Source organism: Dromiciops gliroides, chromosome 3 (genome assembly GCF_019393635.1).
Source record: "Dromiciops gliroides isolate mDroGli1 chromosome 3, mDroGli1.pri, whole genome shotgun sequence".
NCBI classification, from domain to species: Eukaryota; Metazoa; Chordata; class Mammalia; order Microbiotheria; family Microbiotheriidae; genus Dromiciops; species Dromiciops gliroides.
In genome coordinates, this window is record NC_057863.1 from 449,074,812 (window position 1) to 449,101,173 (window position 26,362).

The 26,362-nt window shown below is 35.1% G+C and overlaps 1 protein-coding gene across 1 annotated transcript in view; it reads left to right on the forward strand.

The window, feature by feature from the left end:
* LOC122751493 (sodium channel protein type 9 subunit alpha) overlaps positions 1 to 26,362 on the forward strand; it is a 211,277-nt gene that overhangs the window by 90,510 nt on the left and 94,405 nt on the right. Inside the window, exons 2-5 of the mRNA XM_043998561.1 lie at positions 17,835 to 18,142; positions 23,951 to 24,069; positions 24,595 to 24,684; positions 25,310 to 25,438. Of these exons, the coding sequence (XP_043854496.1) occupies positions 17,885 to 18,142; positions 23,951 to 24,069; positions 24,595 to 24,684; positions 25,310 to 25,438 (596 nt within the window). The 5' untranslated portion in view covers positions 17,835 to 17,884. The remainder of the gene's footprint in view (positions 1 to 17,834; positions 18,143 to 23,950; positions 24,070 to 24,594; positions 24,685 to 25,309; positions 25,439 to 26,362) is intronic.

The window sequence follows — 26,362 nt, forward strand, 5'->3', positions numbered from 1 at the left end:
TATGTTTTCAGTTAACAAGTATTCACTTTCTCTCCCTTCCATTACCCCTCCCCATGAAATAAAAAAGAAAAACAAAATTCTTGTGATAAATATGCATAGTCATACAAAACAAATTTCCAAATGGCCATCTTCAAAAAATTAAATCTTGTACTCAATATTTAGTCTATCCCTTCTCTCTTAGAAAGTAGTTAAGATTCTTCATCACCATTCACTTGGAATCATGACTGATCATTGCATTTATCAGGGATCTTAAGTATTTCAAAGTTGTTCATTATTTTTAGAATTTTTATTATAGCATATTTTTCCCTCCTTGTACTCTTGTCACTCTATATCAGTTCATACAAGTGTTCCCAATTGCCCCTGAATCTGTCCATTTTGTAGTTTCCTATAGGAAAATTATATTCCATTACATTCATATCCAGTAATTTATTTAGCCATTTTCCATTTTCCAGGCAACCCCTAAGCCTCTAGTTCTTCATTGTCACAAAAAAGGGTTGTAATATTTTTGTATATATGACATTTTTCCTCTTTCTTTGATCTCTTTAGAATATAGGCCTACTAGAGATATCAATGTGTCAAAGGACATGCACACTTTAGTAATCTTAAGGACACAATTCCTGGTTATTTTCCATAATGGGTAAACTACACCACAACTCTACCAAGAATGTATTTAAAAGCCACTTTAACTGAAGCCCCTCCAAAATATGCTGTTTTCCTTTTTTGTTAATTTTGCCAATCTGATAGGTATGAAATAGTTCCTTTATTTTGTACTATGTTAAATATTACTGATGTGAAATATTTTCTGACAGCTATACATACCTTGGATTTCTTCCCTTGAGAACTACCAGCTCATATCATTTGACCATTTATCAATTGTGGAGTGGCTCATCTTATAAATTTCATTCAGTTCCTTATATATCTTGAAAATGAGACATTTATCAGAAAAAAACCTGCTACAAAGTTCCTTCTTCTTCATTCCAAGGTAACTTACTTACCTTCTTTTTAAAAAAAAATTACTATTTAATTTTTTAAGAATTTTTTCTAGTTACATGTAGAGAAAGTTTTCAACATTTGTTTTTATAACATATCTAGTTTCAAATTTTTCTCCCTCCCCCCTCCCCAAAACACCAAGCAATCTGATATAGGTTATTTGTGTAAAATCACACTAAACATATCTCCACATTAGCCATGCTGTGAAAGAAGGATCAGAGCAAAAGGGAAAAATCTCAAAAAAGGAAAACAAAAACAAAATGGAAATAGTATAGTTTCATCTGCATCTAGATTCCACAGTTCTTTTTTTTTTTTAATTTGGAGAGCAATTTCCATCATGAGTCCTTTGGAACTATCTTGGACCACTGAATTGCTGAGGAGAGTTAAATCTATATCACAGTTGATCAACACACAATGTTGTTAATACTGTGTACAGTGTTCTCCTGGTTCTGATTATCTCACTCAGCATCAGTTTATATGAGTCCATCCAAATTTCTCTGAAATCCGCTTGCTCATCATTTCTTCACATTGATTGTTTTAAAACTTTGTGTTCTAAATTTTCTTCCTCCTTATGGAATCAAGCAATTCTATATAAGTCATACATGTGCAGTTATGCCAAGCATCTTCACATTAGTCAAGTTATGAAAGAAAATAGAATAACTTTAGAAAGAGGAACTAACAAATAAAATTATACTTCAATCTGTATTCAAATACCATCAGTTCTTCCTCTGTTTATGGTTTACATTTTTCATACATCCTTCTGATATCATCCTTGTAACAATTGGAATGACACCACCTGCTGGAAAACTACTGTAGGAAAGCTCCATCATGAGGAGAAGGCATCTGAGGACAAGCCATGCGGTCAAGTCCTTTGGCGTCAGGAAGTAACGTTTGCTCGTGGCTACTGTCGATCAAAGCTATCAGCCAATTAGATTAGAGCTGTGTGTGTAGGGACAGGACATTTCCAGTTTCACAGAAGCCTTGTGGGATGAAGTAGGTGTGACTCACTGTCTTTTGTGAGGACTCACATGGAGAGTGGAGCAAAAATGTGCTCTCCCTTTTACAGATAGATGAATCTAGGCCTTTCTCTCTCTCTTCACCAAATTCTTATTCTCCTTAATAAATGCTTAAAAGTCTAAACTCTTGCTAAAGCTTATAATTTATTGGCCACCACTCATTAGATATTTTAGAAAGACTAGCTAGAATTTTAGCCCCTTGCATCCTGCTCATCATTTCTTTCACAGTTACTATTGCTAACTGTATTGCCCTCCATCCTATTCCCTCCCCTTGATATTTACTCAATTTTCTATCTTCTTTCACACTATCCCTCCTCAAAAATGTTTTGCTTTTTACTGCCCCCTGTCCCAATCTGCCTTTCCTTCCATCACCTCTCCCCTCTTTTCCCCTTCCCTTCCCACTTTCCCTCAGGGCAAAATATATTACTATACCCATTTTAGTGTTTATATTATTCCCTCTTTGAACCAATTCTGATGAAAGTAAGGCTGACTCACTTCCCCACTCCTTCCCCATTTTCCCCTGCACTCCTTAAGCTTTTTCTTGTTTCTTTTATGTGAGGTTTTTTACATTCTCTTACCTCTCCCTTTCCCTTTCTTCAAGTGCATTTCTCTTATCCCTTAACTTTACTTTAAAGATGTCATCATGGGTCTGCTAGGTGATACAATGGACAAAGCACCAGCCCTCGAACCAGGAAGCCCCAAGCCCAAATCCAGCCCAAGACATAAGCCACCCCATCCTGTCTGCCCCCCCAAAAAACATGGACAAATGCTTTACAGATATCATCCCTTCATATTCAATTCACACCTATGTGCTCTGTCTATTCATATTCCTTTCAGCTACCCTAATACTGAGAGAGTTCTTATGTGTTGGAAGTATCTTCTAAAGTAGGAATGAAAACAGTTTAACCTTTTAATGTCCCTCATGATTTCTTTTTCCTATTTACCTTTTTATGCTTCTCTAGGGTCTTTTTTGAAAGTAAAATTGTCTATTCAGTTCAAGTCTTTTCATCACAAATGCCTGGAAGTCCTCTTTTTTCATTGAAGTCCCATTTTCCCCCCTGAAACATTATATTCAGTTTTGCTGGGTAAGTTATTTTAGGTTGTAGTCCCAGTTCCTTTGCACTCCAGAATATCATATTCCATGCCCTCTGGCCTTTAATGTAGAAACTGCTAAATCCTATGTTATCTTGACTGTGGCTGCACATTATTTGAATTCCTATTTCCTAGTGTTTGTAATATTTTCTCCTTGACCTGGGATCTCTGGAATGTGGCTATAATATTCCTGGAAGTTTTACTTTTGGGATCTCTTTCTAGAGGTGATCAATGGATTCTTTCAATTTCTATTTTACCCTGTTTATATAGAATACCAGGGCAATTTTCCCTTACAATTTCTTGGAAGATGATATCTAGGCTCTTATTTTGGTCATGGTTTTCAGGTAGAAAAATGATTTTCAAATTAACTCTCCTGGATCTATTTTCCAGGTCAGCTTTTTTTCCAAGGAGATATTTCATATTGTCCTCTATTTTTCCATTCAATTGGATTTGCTTTACTGTGTCTTGATTTCTCATAACGTCACTAGCTTCCATTTGTTCATTCCTAGTTCTTAGGCAATTATTTTCTTCAGCTAGTTTTTCTATATCCTTTCCCATTTACTTTTCAAGTTGTTGACTATTCTCATGATTCTCCTGCATTGCTCTCATTTCTCTTTCCATTTTTTCATCCGCATCCCTAAATCTTCTTTCCCTTCTACTTTCTCTTCAAAGTCCCTTTTGAGCATTTCCAAGGCCTGAGGCCAATTCATATTTTTTCTTGGAAGCTTTGGATATTGGAGCTTTGACTTTGTTATTATTTTCTTCTGAAGGTGTATTCTGGTCTATCCCCCAGAGAAGCTCTCTATTTTCTGCTATTTTCTTTGCTGACTCATCTAAAGCCTGATTTCCGATTGAAATCTGATTCTCTTTGGTTGGAAGCTTGGCATGCCTGTGCCCCTCCCCTACTGGGCCACCACCACTCAATTCAGCCCACTGATTCAGAGCCAGGGCGCTTTACCCCAACTCCAGCAGAGACTACAGCCACTTCACCCTGGCCAACTGCCAAACGCCCTCACTGGTCCATGAGCTGAGCCTCAGAAGAGGCCACTGGCTCTGAAGACTCGGTGTCTGTTCCTGGGTGGATCCAGGCTACCACTGAGCTCCTCTTTCAGTCTGATCAACAGGTGATATTAATTGCCATTTCTGGCTGAAAAATAGTCTCACTCTCTTATGTGAGTTAGGCTGCTTTGTGTTTTGTTTTTGTTTTTTTTAATGGCATTATTTGGGAGTGAGTGGACAGATTTTTCAGGAGCTGGGGGAGTCACAGCCTCTCCTCTGCCATATTGGCTCTCCCTAACTGTTTACCTTCTAATCTTGGCTGACTCTCCCTATCATTACATAGTACCTCATTCTCATAGTACTTCTATTCTAAAGCATCAATCACAAATAATCCAACTCCAAAACAACCAAAGCCAAGTTGTCCTTTTTTAAAAAAATTATTTTATTATTTTCCAGTTATATGTAAAGATAGGTTTTTTTTTAAGTGAAGCAATTGGGTTAAGTGACTTGCCCAGGGTCACACAGCTAGTATGTGTTAAGTGTCTGAGGCCAGATTTGAACGCAGGTATTCCTGACTCCAGGGCCAGTGCTTCATCCACTGCGCCACCTAGCTGCCCCGTAAAGATAGTTTTAAACATTGTTTACATAGGACTTTTAGTTCCAAATTTTTCTCCTGCCCTCTCTTCCCTCCCTCCTCCCCAAGATAGAAAGCAATGTGATATAGTTTATATATGTACAATCACATTAAAAATATTTCTGGAATAGTCATATTGTGAAAGAAGAATCAGAGCACAAGGGAAAAACCTCAAAAAAGAAGAAAAAAAAAGTGGTCCAAAAGTAGAAAGAAAATGGTTCAATCTGCATTCATAATCCATAGTTCTTTTCTCTGGATGTTGAGAACATTTTCTGTCATGAGTTCTTTGAAATTGTTTTGTATCATTGTACTGCTGAGAAGAGCCAAATCTATCCCCATTGTTAATCCACAATGTTGCTGTTACTATGTACAGTGTTCTTCTGGTTCTGCTCCTCTCTGTCAGCATCAGCTCATATAAGTCCTTCCAGGTTTCCCTGAAACTCCTCCTGCTCATCATTTCTTACAACACAATAGTATTCCATTGTATTCATATACCACAACTTGTTCAGCCATTCCCCAACTGATGTGCATTCCCTCAATTTCCAATTCCTTGCCACCAAAAAGAGAGCTGCTATAACTATTTTTTTATATGTGAGTCCTTCTCCATCCTCTGTGATCTCTTTGGGACACAGACCTAGCAGTGGTACCACTGGGTCCAAGGGTATGAACAGTCAGTCCCACAGCCCTTTGGGCATAGTTCAAAATTGCTCTCCAGAATGGTTAGGTCAGTTCACAGCTCCACCAGCAATGCATTAGTGTTCCAATTTTTCCACAGCTTCCCCAACATTTATTATTTCCCTTTATTGTCATATTAACCAATCTGATAGGTTTGAGATGGTACCTCAGAGTTGTTTTAATTTGCCTTTCTATAAGAAATAGTTATTTAGAGCATTTTTCATGTGGCAATAGATAGCTTTGATTTCTTCATCAGAAAACTGCCTGTTCATATCCTTTGACCATTTCTCAATTGGGGAATGACTTACATTCTTTTAAATTTTATTTAGTTTCCTATATATTTTAGAAATGTGGCCTTTGTAAGAAATATTGGCTGTAAAAATTGTTTCCCAGCTTTCTGCTTCCCTTCTAATTTTGGATGCATTGCTTCTGTTTCTCAAAAACTTTTTAATTTAATGTAATCAAAATCGTCTGTCTTGCATTTCATAATATTCTCTATATCTTTTTTGGACATAAATTGTTTTCCTCTCCATAGATCTGAAAGGTAAACTACTCCTTCCTTTCCTAATTTTTTTATGTTATCACCCTTTATGTCTAAATCTTGTACCCATTTTGACCTTATTTTGGTATATAGTGTAAGATGTTGGTCTAAACCTAATTTCTGCGATACTATCTTCCAGTTTTTGTCAAATACTGAGTTCCTATCCCAGAAGCTGGAGTCTTTGGGTTTATCAAGCAGTAGATTACTATAGTGATTTACTACTGTGTCACCTAACCTATTGCATGGATCCACCACTCTGTTTCTTAACCAGTACCAAATAGTTTTGATGACTGCCACTTTATAGTATAGCTTCATACAGCTAGCCCAACTTCCTGTGCATTTTTTTCATTAGTTCCCCTGATATTTTTTACTTTTTGTTTTTCCAGATGAATTTTGTTATTATTTTTTCTAACCCTATAAAATAATTTTAGATAGACTGATGGGCGTGGCATTGAATAGGTGAATTAATTTAGATAGAAATGTCATTTTTACTATATTAGCTCAGCCTACCCATGAGCAATTGATATTTTTCCAATTATATAGATTTGATTTTATTTGTGTGAAAAGTGTTTTGTAATTGTGTTCATAGAGTTCCTGGGTTTGCCTTGGGAGGGAGACTCCCAAGTATTTTATATTGTCTACCATTACTTTAAGTGGCATTTCTCTTTCTATCTCTTGCTGCTGACCATTGTTGGTCAATGAACTCCCTAGGAAAAAATTCCCAGGGCCAGATAGATTTACAAGTGAATTCTACTGAACATTTAAAGAACAATTAATTCCAATACTATACAAATCATTTGCAAAAATAGGTGAAGGAGTTCTACCAAATTCCTTTTATGACACGAATATTGTGTTGATACCTAAACAAGGCAGAGCCAAAACAGAGAAAGAAAATTACAGACCAATTTCCCTAATGAATATCGATGCAAAAATCTTAAATAAAATATTAGCAAGGAGATTACAGCAAGTGATCACCAGGATAATACATTATGACCTGGTGGGATTTATACCAGGAATGCAAGGCTAGTTCAACATCAGAAAAACTATCAACATAATCAACCACATTAATAACAAAACTAAGCAAAATCATATGATTATCTCAATAGATGCAGAGAAATCATTTGACAAAATACAACAATCATTCCCATTAAAAACACTAGAGAGCATAGGACTAGGTGGAGCTTTCCTTAAAATAATAAGCAGTATCTATCTAAAACCATCAGCAAACATTATATGTAATGGGGATAAGTTAGAGGCATTGCCAATAAGATCAGGGGTGAAACAGAGATGTCCAATAGCACCTCTATTCTTTAATATTGTATTAGATATGTTAGCTCTAGCAATAAGAGAAGAAAAGGGAATTAAAGGAATTAGAATAGGCAAAGAGAAAACAAAACTTTCACTCTTTGCAGATTATATGATGGTATACTCAGAGAATCCTAAAGAATCAACTAAAAAACTACTTGAAACAATTAACAACTTTAACAAAGTTTCAGGATATAAAATAAACCCACATAAATTATCAGTATTTCTATACAAGTTGTCCTATTTATAATAGGCATCCTTATTTCATCCATGCCCATATGAGTTTTACTGCCTCGCTTCCCAGTATCCACTGTAATTTTTTTTGTCTTTGAGGAGATTCTTCCTGAAATCCTGTTGTTTTAATTCTACCTCAAAAATTCCATTGTTAAAACAACAATAAACACCAGGATGAACTATAGTTCCTGCCTAATAGTTTTTTCTAATACTTTTCCAACTTCCAAATGTAATTTAGTCAGCTGACTCAAGACACTTATGTCTAGAAGTTAAATTATATGCCTCAATAAAATACATGTGAATAAAAGGAAAGAAAGGAAAATCATGGGAAAGGTGTGGTACTAACGTATATAAAGTGTCAGACATATTAAACTCAAAGGAGAGGAGGATGAAAAGGAAAGGTAAAGACAACAAAAATGAGTATTACCTTTTTAAAGCTCTATTTGGGAACAGAAGATCAAAGGAGGGATAGAATTGTTATCCTCAGTTGGAGATGATAATGAGAAATGAAGTGGGAAGAAGGCAGAGGGGCTTATTTTTGTTTTGTTTTGTTTTGTTTGTTTGTTTGTTATTGTCATAATTCCCTGAGGACAAACAAAAATGACAAAAAAAAAACCAAAAAATACCAAAAGGTATTACAGTGTTATATAAGAAAATGCTGCCCTCAAACAGATTAGAAACTCCTTGAAAGCAGAGATAGTTTCATTTCAATCTTTGTTTCCCTAGCAACTAACACAGTCTGGAGCACTTATTAATTGAATTGTTAATTGTTGTTAATTGATTGAATTCAAGTCATCAACCTCAAATAAACTAAGTCATAATCATTATCTCATCATGATTAGCTGATAGTTCCAATGTGTCCTGGAGTTTGTAAAATGCTTTGCATTAATTATCTCATTAGATCTTCACAACAATACTGTAAGGAAGGTATTCTTCATGAGATGTCAGGTTTTTAAGGACAAGAACCATATAATTTTCACATTCTATAAATCTTTTATAGTGTCTATTACAATGTCATACACACTGTGGGTACTTAGATCTTAGAGTTATTGAATTTTAGAGTTAGAAGAGGACTCATAAATCATTCAATCTTTTTTATATGAAAATGTTTTAGGTTCAAAGAAGAAATATCTAATATAAAAATCATAGATATGTCATTAATTCAAATGATGTCAAATTTCTGTAATGTATTTTTAAAAGAGTTGAATTTATGCACTCCAACTATTTTAAATAATTAAACTATCATATCTGTGTGAATTGATTTTTTTGTATTCGTTTGTAACCAACCTATAAAACCTATAGCAATGGATTACTTGTATTTGTCATTGCACTGGAACATTATGGGAAAGTCAGTATTTTGTTCTAAATGTAATTGATGTTTTATTTTAATTGATGTGGGAATAGGAGAAAGCTGGAGGAGCATAATTAACTTTAACCCCTTTTTGCATCCCTGCTTACAATGTAAGGCCCATTATTGTGACCTAGTTGACATATTTAGCTTTGAAATTGCTAATATGAACCTAAAAAAAGAAGAAATTGTCATTAGTTCTCTCCCTGCCTGTGTGTGATGGCATCAGATCAAATAGACTTTCCAAATCACCATTTCTGCATTGTGCATCCGAGGCTTTCATGTCCCAGGTGGTGAGTCTGGTGCAGTCATAGAGTGGCGCCACTTACTGCTTTTAATGTTTTGTACATCTTGGGAAATAGGTAGAATCCCATTTGGAGCCATTCTATCGTCTGGGTGCTTAGATTTCTGTTCTCCTTCTGCTTTTCTTTGTCCAATGTAATCTTTTCTCAGAAAAACTGCTTTCTTAATTGGTAGAATACAAAGCAAAAAACAAAATGAATTGTCAAATGAAAATCAGTTTTCCTTAGAACATCTGCCCATGTACAATATTTCTGAACAATAATTTCTTACTTCAGATATATAAAGGTATCAATTATCTCAATTTTCTTGGAAATTCTCTTTAATATACCAGTACTTTTTTGTCTTAATTTTTTAAAATTTGCCAGAGAGATTAGTGAATTTCAAGAATAGTGTGTAGAGATGAGAGACCAATATATCTATGAGAACATTTATAACCCATGCTTTAAAAACACAATTTTAGGAACAGTGTTGAAGATATTGCTAACTTATCTCTAGAATTCTGCCATCCTATATGATTTTTTATCCTTTAAAGAAATCTTTATTTTATAACATTTTTGTGGGGAGGAGGCAGGGAGGAGGGAGAGGTCTATTCAGTTAGAACTACCTCAAGAATACATCTACATATCTAGCATCTATAGATTGTTGACTTGACAGTCTCAGGAATGCCCTTGAGCAAAATAGTGAAGGTGACAAAATGGACAATTATTCCCATTTGTAATGGCCCCTCTCTTCCATTAATTCAAAAAGCTCATCTCAGTAAACATTTATGCTTCTATGCATAGTGCTGGCCACTGGGGAATATACAAATTCTACCTAAGACATTATCATTTCTCTATAGGAACTTGTAGTCTTGTATACATAGATAGCAAAGAAAGAAAAACTCTGGAATATTTCCTCTGTTAGAAAGGGAATATTACATGATAAATACTTTAATAAATCATTGCATCTGTTAACTAATCAATGTTGATATTCCTTGCATTGATGCAAATTGCCACCCATACTTTCTCAACCAGTATATCTAGTCAAGGCAGTAAACATTAAGCACTTTTGATGTGCCAGGGGAGGCAAAGAGAGGCAAAAAGACAGTCTCTGCCTTCATTGAGTACATGGTCTAATGAGGTAGATGTGTAAACAGCTAAGTACATAAAAGATATAAACAGAGTAGAAAAAAAGTTACTCTCAGAGGGGAATGCATTTGTAGCTAAGGGATTACCTTCTCATGATAATCTATGCTAAGAGCGTTAGAGGAATAATATCCAAACTTTTTTGATAGCTCCTCCATCAATAACATTTTCTGAGCACACTGCCAAAATAGGTATATTTATAGTTATGTACATATAAATCCATGTGTACTATAGTATTACAATTTTAAATATATATGCATATATAAAATAAAGCACAAAAATAGAAATGAGAGAAAGATTAAATTTTGTAAAAAAAAAAAGGTTTTATTTATTAATAATTCACAAAAATCTTTTTTTCTCTCTGTAAAAATATTAACACTAACCAATCAAAAGCCAGCCTTCTAAGGAGCCTCTCAAAGGAGGCGATTAGTGTAAAGAGGGGTAGGACATGCTGCAAATGGGGAAATTGTTCAAGTCGCACTTATCGAGGTTAAAACTTCACTGACAGGGGCAGCTAGGTGGCGCAGTGGATAGAGCACGGGCCCTGGAGTCGGGAGTACCTGAGTTCAAATCTGGCCTCAGACACTTAACACTTACTAGCTGTGTGACCCTGGGCAAGTCACTTAACCCCAATTACCTCACTAAAAAAACAAAAACAAAAACAAAACAAAAAAAAAAAAAACCGGCCCAATGACTGTCTCAGAAGTGGAGGAATGAGAGCTTGCATATCAGTGGGAAGAGTGAATGAAGGAGTATTAGGGGATAGCAAGTGAAGGTTAGGGATGTTTGCCTGTTGTGAAGAAAGCATGATGCAACATATCTTCCCACTATTATATTCATTAATTGCAAATTAACTGAGACCTATAGTCCCAACTTTTAAGACCCATGAATTGAGAGATTATAAAGCAGTTTTACATGTGGTATAGGAGAGAGGAGATGAATAAATGAAAAAGCATTTATTAAGTGCTTAATATATTCCAGGCACAGTGCTAAAACCTGAAGATACAAATACAAGCATGCAAGAAAATCCCAGCCCTCAAGTAGCTCTTTGTTGTTCAGTCATTTTTCAGTAATGTCTATCTCTTCCTGACTCCATTTGGTGTTTTCTTGACAATTGTACTAGAGTGATTTTCCATTTCCTTCTACAGCTCATTTTAAAGATGAGGAAACTGAAACAGACGGGATTAAGTGACTTGCAGTAAATGTCTGAGGCCAGATTAGAACTCAGGAAGCTGAGTCTTCCTGAATCAAGGCCTATAGCTCTATCCATTGTGTTGCCTACCTGCCCTCAAAAAGCTTACATACCATTTTAAAATAGTTTATTATTTTTACTCTTTCAGTAACAAGTATTTTTAAAATTAATCTGTCCTTCCTACTACTATTCCCCCACTGAGCAATTAAAAAAAAAGAAAAGAAAAAACAAAGCCTTCAATACATAGCTATGTAGTATAACAAAACAATTTTTTACACTAATCGTGTTCAAAAATACATGTCATTTTAAGTTCATCTTTCTGTAAGGAATATTTCATCTTCATTCCTTTAGATTCGTGGTTGATCATTATGTTGATCATAATTCTAAAGTCTTTCTGATTTTCTCTAAAATGGTATCATTGTACAAATTGTTCTCCTATTTCTGCTCACTTCATTCCATAATTGTAGCTTCAATTTCCCCTGAAATTGTGTATTTCATTATTTCTTAGAGTATAATGATATTTCATTAATTTCATTACTTTAATTTGTTTAGCCATTCCCCTCCCCCAGGAAGACACTCCCATCATTTACAATTTTTGGCTACCAAAGAAAGAACTGATATAAATATTTTATATAGATAATAGATAAATTTCACCTTCATCTTTGATTTCTTTGACATAGCCTAATGATGCTGCTGGGTCAAAGGATATGTATAATTTGGTAACTTTTTTGGAATAGGTCCAAATTGCTTTCTAGAATTGCTAGACCAATTCACAGTAGTACCAATAGTGCATTAGAGTGAGTGCCTATTTTCTCACATCATCTCCAACATTTGTCATTTATCTCTTTTGTCATTTTGACAGTCTGATAAATGTGAATTAAAACCTTAAAGCTACTTTAATTGGGATTTCTCTGTTAGTGAAATGAAGCATTTTTTTACTATAGATAACTTAGGTATTCTGCTTTGATAACTGCCTGCTCATATCCTTAGAATATTTATTAATTGGGAAATAGATTTTATTCTTACAAATTTTAATCAGCCCCTTATATATCTCGAATAGGAGACCTTTTTCAGAGAAATGTTGCAAATATTTTTCCTAGTTAGTGATTCCAAGAATAATTTTTGACGCACATTAGTTCAAAAACTTTTTAAACTTTATATAACCAAAATTGTAATCCTCACTGTCACCTGTTTAAATATGAACTCTTCCTCTATCCATAGATCCAAAAGATAATTTCTTCCTTGCCCCTCTAATTTGTTTATAATATGACTTTTATATCTAGATCACATAACCATTTGGAGCTTTTTCCTGTTTTTAACTTTCCCAGCAGTTTCTTCCAAATAGTGAGTCCTGTCCACAGTATCTGGGATTTGGGGGTTTATCCAACACTATTGTACTCTGTGTGTTTTACTTCTTTGTATTGTGTACCTAATCTGATTTGCTTTTTTTTGTTTGTTTTTGGTGAAGCAATTGGGGTTAAGTGACTTGCCCAGGGTCACACAGGTAGTAAGTATTAAGGGTCTGAGGCCGAATTTGAACTCAGGTCCTCCTGATTCCAGGGCCGGTGCTCTATCCACTGCACCACCTAGATGCCCCTATTTTTTTTTACCAGTACCAAATTGTTTTAATCATTATTTTTTTTTAAAAGAACTATAATTTATTTGTATAAAATTAACAAAAACCAGCTGGGCTTCATATTACTTCTTATCCTGAATGAACATCTAGGCAACTGCTTTCTGTGCTTCATCTGCCGCATCAAGAGATGCCGGTGGATACCTTCTGATGATACATTCAACCAGTTCTTTTGCTCTTATTCTATCTACAATTCTATCTACAATCTCTGCTTTTTTTAGGGCTTTTCACTGTTTTCCTCTTGATTGAATAGATCTATTTTAATCTGAGCTCCCAAAAGGGTCTCCATTGCTCAAATCCTCAATCCTTTCATCCCTATGAGGGCCCCCACAAGCCAAGCCCCTACCAGAAACCATAGAGGGCCTTTTTCTTGGGTCTTGGGTGTTGGCCTCTGAGGACAGGGCTGGTTATACTCTTCTCGAACAACCTGGTTGCTCATGGTGTCCTTGGGACTAAGGTGAAGCCAGCAGAGAGTGGAGGGAAAGACTAATCATTACTTCTTTGTAATATAGTTTTCAATCTGTTACTAACAGACTCATTCCTTCCCACTTTTTTCCTTATTTCCCTTGAGATTCTTGATCTTTTGTTCCTCCAAAAGGTTTTTGCTATGCTTTTTTCTATTTCTATAAATTATTCCTTTGGTAGTCTGATTGGCATACCATTGGAATGGTAAATTAATTTAAGTAACATTGTCATTTCTATCGAATTGGAATAAGATAGTGCTGTCTAGTTTTAATAACGTGTAACGTGTTTGAACTAGAGTAATAAGATAATCAGTAAGACTGGAGGTTGAAGCTAGCAATTCCAGATAGCTCTGAATACCAGACTGTGGAGTTCTGCCCTCATCCCCTTATTTTTTATGTAATAAGTAGCCATTGCCATTTTTAAATAGAGATATAACATGATCTATGTAACAAATCTATGTTTAAGGAAGATGGGTCCAACAGCTGTTTAATCAAAGGAGAGTATAGGTAGGAAGATTTAAGTGATTATCACAATAGTACACATGGATGCTAGTGAGGACTGTACTAAATTGGTATAGTAGAAATGGGCATTAGGGTAGGCAGCATGGATGGGAAAGATGTTGGGGGAGTAAAGAAGAGGGAAGAGTCCATTATTCTGTTTTCCTTCACCTTCATCTCATTCCCATTCCCATTTTAATGCAAAATTCACATATGATTTTATTTTATTTTAATTCTATATAACTAATATAAAATATAAATACATTTTATGTTATGTGACATCAAGATTAAATTATAGAAAATTATAAATATTAAAATATGCATGTTATAAATATTTACAAAATGTTATTAAAGATATAATAATTTAGAGAGGTAAAAGTCATAACACTGAATACCCCCAAAATCTCTCTTGTCCTGTATCTTTTCTTTTGTCTTCTTTTCTTCTACCTCACTTTGTTTACTGGAAGTTTTTCTAACCCAGAAGTCTTCTCTTTTTTTTCCTGACATGACAGAAAAAGCCCATATAATGATCACTCAATTAATATTTATTGATTTAACGATCCTTCCCCTGAAGAATGAAGAAAAAGCGATGTATGTGACTTGGGATAAGAAAATGAGAGAAGGGATTATCCAATGGTGAGTTATAGACTAGTATAGAAGGAAAAAGGGGCCATAACAATGCACATTGAGGGATTATATAGTGAATCTATAGTCCCATCCCACTGGTCCCCAAGATACCTTCACTTCCTGCTTTGCCTGAAATCAAGCCATTTATTCTCTTGAACTAGACCACAAAAGAGAATAAGGTATAACCTTTCAAAAAGAGAATGCTTTCTATAAGTGAGATATTTTAAGACTTATCAAAGAGGTGCCTGCTTTCAGATTAGCCTAGCTCTTCTCCCTAACCAGAGGTTGGTGGCTTTCTACATTCTTTAATGGAATACTCCAGTTTCCTAATCTTCAGAGTTGTGGCTGAGATCCATATGGCACCAGAGCTATATTGGTTAGCCTCAGCGGCCATTGTTTGGCTGCAAATGATGGTTGTGGCTTTTGTGGGCTCCAGTTTTTCAATAGTCTGGTATTCCTGTTGTTCAGTCATTTCAGTCATTTTCCATTCTTCGTGACCCTATTTAGGGTTTTCTTGGCAAGGATACTAGAATGGTTTGCCATTTCCTTCTCCAGCTCATTTCCCAGATGAGGAAACTGAGGCAAACAGAGTTAAATGATTTGCCCAGGGTCGCACAGCTAGTAAGTGTTTGAGGTGAGATTTGAACTTGGGATGATTAGTCTTCCAGACTCCAGGCCTGGTGTTCTACCTACTGTGCCACCTAGCTTCCCTTTATATACATTACCATATTTGTTCCTCACAACAGCCCTGCAAAGCAGGTCCTATTTTTGTCCACATTTCACAGATGAGGAAGCTGGCCTAAGAGAGCTTGAGTGTCTTGCCTTTCATCACATAGCTAATAAGTACATGAGGCAGAATTTGAACCCATATCATCCCAACTTCCAAGTACAACATTCTGTCCACAATACCACACTGCCATCATGGACTAAAAATGCAACGTGGTAACTCCAGTGAGGCCTTCAACTGTAGCCTCAAGATTCCAAGTGTATTTAACATAGTAGATCACCTTCAGGGTTTTAAATATACTTTTAGATTTCTTCATTCTTTTACTATAAATATTGTCTTTGAGTAACTTGCTCCTTAAATTCCATTTCTCATCAGAACAGGTATTGGCAGGTTAATCTAGTAATTTAATTCAGCAAACATTTGTTAAACATCTATTATGTGATAGGAAATGAGAATTCAGAGGCAAAAATCACTAAGCCCTCTTACTCTCAAAGAGCTTACATTTCATTGTTAATATCTTGGAAATAATACCTTTATCAGAGATACTTGCTACAAAAAAAAATATCCCAGTTAGTTTCCTTTTAATCTTAGCTTATTAGATTGCTTTGTGCACAAAATTAGTTTTATGTAATCAAAATTATTCATTTATTTTCTGTGATCCCCTCAGTTCCTTGTTTGATCATAAACTTTTCTCCTATCCATAGAACTAATGGGTAATTTTTTTCTCTCCTGTATTGTAAAGTACTAATAAGAATTCAACTAGGGAATATATTCAAGGTGCAGGGAACAGTATGAGTAAAGATGCAGCAGTCAGAAAGTTCGGGGTATAACTGCAATCACAAAGGCAGGTCATATGTGGAGCAAGAAAGCAAGAAAGCGGAACCTACTGCTAACTGATCTAATGGCGGCATTGGGTCCTCTCCTCTGAAGTTGTCTGGAGGCACAACATAGAAAGAGTGAAGATCCTGTACATTGAGACCAACTAGAATGCTGGTCCATTCTATTGTGGTGCTTGGATGATGTGTTTTGGAAGGAAGGAGAAAGCAAATCAGGTGACACTTTGCAGTGGCAGAGCAGGGCAGCTCTGGGGAGTCTGGTTACCTGGGTGGCTTTCCCTGAGTGTCTGTGCTTGTGTTCCCTTGTGCTGCTAATGTCCCTAAGTAAAATCTTGTGTATTGGGCTGCACTGTGAAGTGCTTAAGATCTTAGGAATGGAATATACCCAAGGACTAAGCAATGGTGACTATATATGATAATATCAAGAAGAGTAATATTCTGGGCTATACCTCCTGAGCCCCTTCCCTATTCTCTCCAAAGCTACTCTCTAAGGTCTTAAGCCCTAACCATCAATGGGCACAGAACACTTGTACAAGGAATATAAGGGATACCAGTCTTTTTTGACTGGAGTATGAAGTATATGGAGGGAAGGAATGTGAGAAAAGGGTTAGTGAGTTTCAATGTCTAGCTAAGGAAGGATATGGAACTTGACAAGGTTGACTCTAAAGATTTACTTCAGAATTTCTAACAGAGGAATGATATTACCATATATATCTATGCATACAAATTGGTAGTTTGGCATTGGTGTTAAATGAGGTAAAGGGGGTGGGAAAGGGAAAAGTATGAAAGAAAGGAGGGAGAGGGACACAACAATCCCCCAAAGCAGCAGGTGAATAGGCTAATTCTATGTCATCAATTGAGTTCAGACCTAACAATGTTGGTTTTCCAGAATTTGCTTATTTAGAGCTTGAGGTCTAATAACTTCTTTTTTTTTCCTGCGGGGCAATGAAGGTTAAGTGACTTGCCCAGGGCCACACAGCTAGTAAGTGTCAAGTATCTGAGGCTGGATTTGAACTCAGGTCCTCCTGAATCCAGGGTTGGTGCTTTATCCACTGCACCTAGCTGCCCCCAGAGCTTGAAGTCTAATACAGCTTACAGTATTCATCAGCTCATAGTATTTCCTGAATGATCCATTCCACTCTCTGAATGATAGACATCTGTAATTAGACATAAACTGATAACATAGGGCAATGAAATAATTGATGGTTAAGCCATTGAGAGGTCAAAGTCTAATAAAGTGGGTTAATGGAGATATATTAATAAACTATATCTAAAATTAAAATGAGGGGATTTTAAAGGAAATAAATGGGACTGAAATATTGTTATCCAAATTATTTCTGCAGTTTAAGATCTCCTGATCTTGAGGAAAATAATCACCAACTATAACACTGTGTGGACTTTGTATTGATTTCATTGACTTGCAGCTTTAAAGTCAAATTTGGTGGAGAATTCACTTGAAGCTCTAACTCCTAGTTTCAAATGTACATGTGACACTTTCTATTTCAGTAAAGGTGATGCTTTTTTTGGTTATAATTAAAATATTAACTTCCACTTTCTGAATATTTTCTGTCCTTCCCCCAACCCTATCTCATGCAGGCCTCTTATGTAAAGAAAAGAAAGGGAATTAACATTTACAGGATGAAAAGATGGCAATGTTGCCTCCCCCAGGACCTGAGAGCTTCGTCTACTTCACTAGACAGTCTCTTGCACTCATTGAACAACGCATCGCTGAAGGAAAATCTAAGGAACCTAAAGAGGAGAAAACAGATGAGGAAGAAGAAGGCCCAAAGCCAAGTAGTGACTTGGAAGCTGGTAAACAGCTCCCATTTATCTATGGAGACATTCCTCCAGGGATGGTGTCAGAGCCCTTGGAAGATATGGACCCATACTATATGGATAAAAAAGTGAGCATTTTCTGTAACCCAAAAGATAATGTTTTGGTTTCACTCTCCGTACAAGAAGAAATTTAAAGATAAGGGAATTTGATGAAGATGGGGTTGGCAGGAGGTCATATCAATGATAAATGCAATAATTTATTAATAAGTATTTGTGAAAGAGGAGTCACAGGACTACAAAGTTCCATTGAGAACTAAGATGAAGCAGGATAGTAAGAATCAGTAATAGGCATGGATTTTGAGTAGGGTTCATCAACTCATTCAATCAGTCATTAAGTAAGTATTTATTAAGCACCTACTGTGTGTCAGGCACTATACTAAGTTCTAGGAATACAAAGAAAAATTTTTAAAAACCCTGCTATCAAGTAACTCATATTCAAATGTATTAGAAAATATATAGGATAATTTGGATATGATTGTAGAAGGAAGGTACTTAGATGGAAGAACAACAAAGGCTCCTTGTAAAGATATGACTTTAGCTAAAACTTCAAGGAACCCAGGAAGCAAGGATATATATTGTCCCCAAATATTTCCCACAGCATTCACATGGTCTGAAATTCAATTATTTTAAATTAATCCTTTAAAAAGTTTATGATTCCTATGTTTTCAGTGTTTTTCTATTTAAAATGGATGCCCCTAGGAAGTACCTTAAGCCATTATTTGAAATACGGATGGCTTTCAGATTGCTTTGTACTGCTAGCTAATTCAGAATAAAGCCTTGTAGGAATGGGACACAGGGGAGACCCCCGTCTAGACTCAATGTCTAGACATCATGATGACTTCATAGCAAGTTGGTCAAAATGGTATTATTTCCCTTTACCTTTTTTTCAATCTAAGAGTTTATATTAATCAATCAATAAGCATTTATTAAGTATTTAGTATGTGTCAGGGACCATGACTGGTACTTGAGGATATACAGGAAAACAGAAACAGCTCCTGCCTTCAAGAACCTTGCATTCTAATCTAAGAGACAGCATGACATAAATAGGTATATATAAGAGGCAGTATAAAAACAAGGTAATTGTAGGAAGTTGGATACCAGCTGTTTGGGGGACTTAGTAAGATCCTTTTGCAAAAAGTCATGTTAGAACTGAGTCTTGAAGAAAGCTAGTAATTCTATAAGGTGGATTTGAAGAGAGAGAGTGTTCCAATCATGGTAGATGGTATAAAATTGTGAAGGTGGGAAATGGAGCATAGTGTGTAAGAAACCCCAAATAAACATCAGGGTTTGAGTTTGGTGGAGAATATTTCATTAAAAACCTAGAGGTATTAACAAGGACAAGGTTGTGAAGGGCTTCAGATGCCAAAAAGAGCTATTTGCATTTGATCATAGAGGTAATAGGAAGACAAGGGAAATTGTGCAGCAGGAGACATAGACATATTTTAGGAAAACCACTTTGGAAGCTATGTTGGAAGATGTATTCCATTACATAGAGACTTTAGGGAGAACAATTAGGATACTATTGAGTTAGATGTGATGAGAGCTGAATTAGCATATTGCTATGTGAGTAGAGAGAAGGGAACACAGAGGGGAGGTGCTGTGGAGTTAGAAATCAAAGCTCAAATTGAAGGTGAAAAGACATCTGAGCCAGTTTTGTAGAAGCAGCTAGCTAGTGCTGTGTATTGAGTGCTTGAGTAGAAATCAGAAAGATCCATGTTCAAATCCAGCCTCAAATAACTATGTGACCCTGGACAAATCAGTTAAACTCTGTCTGCCTCAGGTTTTTCATCTGTAAATTAGGTTAATAAGAGTCTACCTCACAGATTTGTTGTGAGAATCAAATGAGATAATATTTGTAAAGCACTTTGCAGACCTGATAATAGAAAAATATTAGCTATTATGAGGATGAGGATGATGATAAAGAGTATAGCATGAAAATATTTTCAGAGACTTGCAAAGGTAGCCCATGACTTAAAAAAATAGATTCTTCAATATATGCTATAGAAATTATGCAGTGTGCATACCTTTCCTAGAGCATAGTGATTTTTTTTTCCTTGTTGTTAATAATTCATAATTCCATGAAATAGACCTTAGGAAAGCATTTTAAACAGAGCAGGAAGAAAATATGCTAGGTAAAACAAAAACTATAAATACCATGAATTTCTAAAGTGGATAGAGAATAAATATAAGCAAATATTTAATGGTTTAGATATACTCTTGTATTTAATCTAGTTAAGGTTTTATTACAGTTTGTATGGTAAATGATGTTAAAATCTACAGGACTATTTAAATGGCAAAAAAGTTGAGATGCTACCCAAGGAGAGGATCTTCCACACCAGAACTCCCTATATCCATGAAATTTTGGTCTGTTTAAAAAATAAAATCCTTGTTACCAAATGAAAGAAGGAAAATGTAATATCATTATCATTTTGATAAAGGATGATGAAAATTTATATTCTTTACAAGTTCCAGTTTTCCATTCAAATTAGAGTAACATGTTCTGCAGTCATGTTGATTGTCGCACTCCACCCCCACCCCCAATAACGTGCTGGAGGAGATATGATTATTATTGTATCTAGTGATTAAAATCATTTTTACTAGGGTATTTTGAAGAGGGTGAGTATCAGCTTCTGGCAGCCAAGCAGTAAAAATACTCTATAAAGTCTGGCCCAAATGTATGTTTCAACATGCAGAATATATGTTATTTGATGGCAGAACAAAGAAAAGCACAATATTTGTTGGAGGGTGTGGGAAGGCAACAGTGAAGATAACAAGTCATAAGATGACAATTTAACTTAAAGGAAAGCACAAACCTAGCACATTATTAAGACAGGAAAATCCACACATCATAGAAAGACCTGAAAACTTTTTTTTTTTTTTTTTTTTTTTTTTTAGTGAGGCAATTGGGGTTAAGTGACTTGCCCAGGGTCACACAGCTAGTAAGTGTTAAGTGTCTGAGGTCGGATTTGAACTCAGGTACTCCTGACTCCAGGGCCAGTGCTCTATCCACTGCGCCACCTAGCTGCCCCTGAAAATATTTATTAAAAGCACACATACTCAAATTGAGAAACCATTTTAGAAGAAGGAGTGGGGAAGTTTGAAATGTCAATATGTTTCCCTTAAGCAATTGAAATGATTTAAATCTTGAGAGAATGATATATTAAAGGGTAGAAACAAATACATTCCCATTATGACTGTTTTGTGATTCAAGGTCATTGAAATGAAATTTTTTAACTGATCTCTTTAGGTTCATAATCCATATAGACATTAGGAAGGTAAAATTCTTTTCCTTTGTGAATATGGAAGAAAATAATGTAATACCATACCCGAAGTTCCTGGATATAGAAAATAGAAAATTGTATCAAGAACTCGTATCTATCAAGAGAATAAAATGATGATGGCGATGGTGGTAGTGGTGGTGGCAGTGGTGATGTTGATTAATATTATTGTCATTATTGTTCAGTTGTTTCAGTTGTATCTGACTTTTCATGATCCCATTTAGGGTTTCCTTGACAGAGATACTGGAATGGTTTGCCATTTCCTTCTCCAGCTCATTTTACAGATGAGGAAACTGAGGCAAAGAAGGCTAACTGACTTGCCCAGGGTCACATAGCTAGTAAGTGTTTGAGGCCAGATTTGAACTCAGGAAGATTAATCTTCCTGACTTCATACCTGGTATTCTATCCACCTGTTATTTTTGTTAACAACAACAACAATATGTTGTTCCCAGTCAGGTCACACAATTGAAATGGTAATGTAGAGCAAGTTTGCTGGTTACTACACACTTATATTTGACTGTAGAAGATTATACTACTATAAGGTAAGGACTATTTTATGAATGATTTGTCCATTAAAGGTGGGATCAACAATTTTTACCTTAGCTGATTCTCATTTTACAATTGCCATAACCCAAGAAATAAAAAGGAGTATGAGGAAAGAACTGTTGTTTGGGATTGAGTGAAATTAATCTGTTGAGAGGGATTTACATATCTTTTTTTTGTTTGTTTTGTCAGCAGTCCAGTGAACACTTATTAAGCAATTTCTGTGTACACAGCACTGTTATGGTTCTAGGCATACAAATACAAAAATCAAACATCTCTTGCCCTCAAGAAACTTACATTCCCCTGTAGGATATAGTACATATGCATATATACATATATACATATTGAGGCATATGATAAGGAGTTGTCATTTTTCATTTGTGTCTGACCGTGACCCCATATGGGATTTTCTTGACAGAGATACTGGAATGGTTTGCCATTTTCTTCTCCAGCTCATTTTACAGAGGGGAAACTGAGGCAAACAGAGTTAAGTGACTTGCCCAGGATCACAAAGCTAGTAAATGTATGAGGCCAGATTTGAACTCAGGAAGATGAGTATTCCTGACTCCAGGCCCACATTCTATCCACTGTAGCATCTAGCTGCCCTAGTTTGATGAAAAAGAGGGTGCCAAAAACTGAAAGGAAGTGGGATCAGGGAAGACTTGAAGGCAGAAGTAATGCATGAAGTGAGACTAGTTGTAAAATAATGATTACTTAGGGAAAGTTTTCTATTCTCTGAGAAGCAGGCTGACTCTCTTTTAACATGAAAGAGTTGGACCTAGGTAATTTCAAATGTCTCGTCATGTGATTCTATTCCAACTCTAGTATGCTCTTTCTCATTCTCATGAAATTGGAAACAAAAGAAGGCTAGTGAAGAATGGGAAAGAAAATAACCAAAAGATCATTTTAAACAAAAGATAAATCTGTACACTTACACCATTCTAAGAGACTTCAGGGATTATGTAGTGGGAATATATTTTCTTAGACAAGAGGTTAAACATAAATATGTTTTTATTCCAAATATTTCATTCATTGTATTTTCATCATATTAATGTTTAAGTGATTTCTGTCCAATTAGTATTATTTATTTTTCTCTTTAGACAACTAGATGTATAAAGTTGGTTAAGAAATTTAATCTCTCATTTTCTTCATCAGAAAAATAAGGTGGCTGGCCCAACCATGCCAGCCCTAAAATCCCTTGATTCTATGAAATTTTAATTTTACATAGTTCTTAGTTAGAGGGACATCATTAAGAAGAAAAATTCTTTTTACCATTAACCTGGCCATATATAAAGCTCTTATTGACTTTTCTTATACCTATTCTCTAGTGGTATATATAATGCAGTGGTTTTTTCCATTAAGCATTAATTTAATGTATCATGCTTTCCATGATACTTGGAATCCTATATCTTATTAGCTCTTCAAATAAGGAAGAAAATCTTTTTCCCATAATTCATCCCAAGGGAAGCACCATACCCTGTGTATTGATTTTCCTTAACTTTAACCTTAATTTTCATGAAAATTCAACATATATTTTTCTTTCAAACGTATTGCTCACTCTTCTGGCCCAATGATAGGTCTAATGCTAAAATCTAGTTGGTTTCTCTGAATATGCCAGACTAGCAGAGAAGAAAGTTACGTGAAAAATTTAAATATAATTATGTATGTCAACGTAATTGATTTGAATTATTAGGGAATATCAGTCAATATCAGTCAAGGGAATCATAGTACAGATGGAAGGTCCCCTTAATTGTTTTCTTATTTAATCCCTTCATTTTATAGATATAGGAACTGCAATCTAGAAAGAAAAGGGGACTTGCTCAAGATCACAAAACTAAGTAATCAAGTGAAATAAAGGTTTGCAAACTTTATAGCACTATACAAATGCTAATTGTTATTATTGTTAGTGTGATAGCTGGTGTTCATCTAATATTCCTTAATCTACACAACTCATAGTTTGAAAGATTGGCAATAATTGAAACATTGTCATAAATAAATAAAAGCAATGTAATTAATTTAAAATTTTTTCACACTATATTCATTTTTCTCCTACAGACATTCATAGTATTGAATAAAGGGAAAACAATTTTCCGATTCAGTGCCACCTCTGCCTTGTACATGTTAACACCTTTCAGCCTGATTAGAAGGATTTCTATTAAGATTTTGGTTCATTCATATCCTTTTCCAGTAACTTTTTTGATAGTGTTTCTTTTAAAAACTAACTCATACTGAATGAATAAAATTCTCTCTTAATCTTCAAATGATGCTCTTCTACCTTGAAAGAATCACTTGTTTTAGTTTTTCAGCTTAATTGAATTCAGTATCTTTTTTAGATATGCATTGATATATAGACTAACATTTAGATACAGTGCAAATATTTAGCACTATATACACACACATATATACATATATACACACATACTTATTTGTTTCTGTTTATATATGGATATTTATATGTGTGTATGTATGCATATACAGATTTATATATATATATGTGTGTGTGTGTGTGTGTGTATGTATATATATATATAGATATATGTACACATACACAAAAACTTTGTAAGGTGGGGGGAAGAGGGTCTTTTTGGAAAAAATTATCAGAGGTTTTAAATTTTCATTATTTATACAATTGTCTTAATTTAATGTATATAATGTATCTAATATGGCTTATTATACTACATTCCTTGATTCTGACCTACCTTATTCAGCATGCTCATCATGTGTACTATCCTGACTAATTGTATATTTATGACAATGAGTAACCCTCCAGATTGGACAAAGAACGTTGAGTAAGTTTGCCCCCCAAAATGCGAATTTTAAATGCTGAATATTCCTCAGTCTATTCTGAATTAGAATGGTCTTTATCCCTTTAGGGAAGTCATTGCCTTGGGGCTTATCTCTCCTTATGTTACAGTATCATAGCTGTTATACTTTTTATTTTCACCTTTGAGAAATGAAGATTATTACGGATGTCACTGAACTATTTGGAGAGTACTTTAGAGGACCTAAGTAAGTCTGTGGTCTTGTGAACCAAGGAGCAATCTGGCTAAGTTCAGACAGGCTCATCATGTCAATTTGACCATAGGGTGATGTATATTTTACCTATCACTCTCTAAAACATTGTACTAAGTTATGGAGAAGTTCACAATCTCCACTGTTGATGGGAATGGCCATACATGTGAAATGACAGATTTTTGCAAAACTAACAGCATATCTTTGCCCATCTTTGGCTGTGGCCCATTTTAACAGAAAACATGGATACCAAAAACAGTGATCCCATAGCCTGTCCTGAGTGTTAGGTTATTACTCTAGGGAAATGGCTTATTTATATAGATTCATACCAGGTCCAAATCCTTTGATCATAGATATTATGCTGTTTTGGGTTGTAATGCTATTATGGATACTTGCCCTCAGGTACACTTTCACTGGAATATATACTTTTGAATCACTGGTAAAAATCCTTGCAAGAGGCTTCTGTATAGGGCCATTTACTTTCCTTCGTGATCCCTGGAACTGGCTTGACTTCATTGTCATTTGTTTTGCGTAAGTATTTTCGATTTTTATTTTGAAATTTATATATGTGTGTGTATATGTATATATATACATACATATACACACACATATACATACATACATATATAATATAATACAAATATATATGTCAAATATCTTCAAATTATTTGTATTTAATTCTCAGAACCTGATTGTAAAGAAAAGTAGGAGCTATGCATTATCCATTTTTCAAAGCTAAAATAAAAGTAATTCCTAGGTTGATTTTATACATTATCCAGGCTCACATTAAAACTGAAAAATCAATCCACTGAAAAATATCACTAAGTATGTTGTTTGGGTACCAATAAATGCATAAAAATATAGAAGAAAATATTTTAATAAAAGAAGACTCCAACATGGTATCCCACTGAATTAATCATTCAGTAAGCATTTATGAAGCATTTATGTGTCAAATATTCTTTGAGGCACTGGAAATAAAAAGAAAAAATGTAACAGTTGTGGAGCTGTAAGCACAAGGAGCTTACATTCTCTAGGGGGATACATGTACATAAATAAATAGATATAAGGTATTTTAGGGGAGAATGGGCATGAGTAGCAGCTGGGGCGAGCCTTAATCCTAATCTCTTTCTCTGTCATTCTCATTCTCACTCTGTGTAGGTTTGTATATATGTATGTATTATGTGTATAGGATATATCACATATCTACAAATGTTTAATGTGTATATGTGTGTGTGTTTGAGCTCCCCGAAGCTACTATTCCTATTCCCCTCACAATAACTAACCTGTATAATTACCCTCTACAGAATATAAGCAACTTGGGGTCAGCTACTGGGTTTTTTTGTCTTTATATCCCCAGTGCCTAGTAAAGTGTCTGCCATATAATTACTGCTTAATAAATTCTTTTTGGTTGGTTGATTGATGGATTGGAATACAGCATTGGAGGCTTGCCTTCTT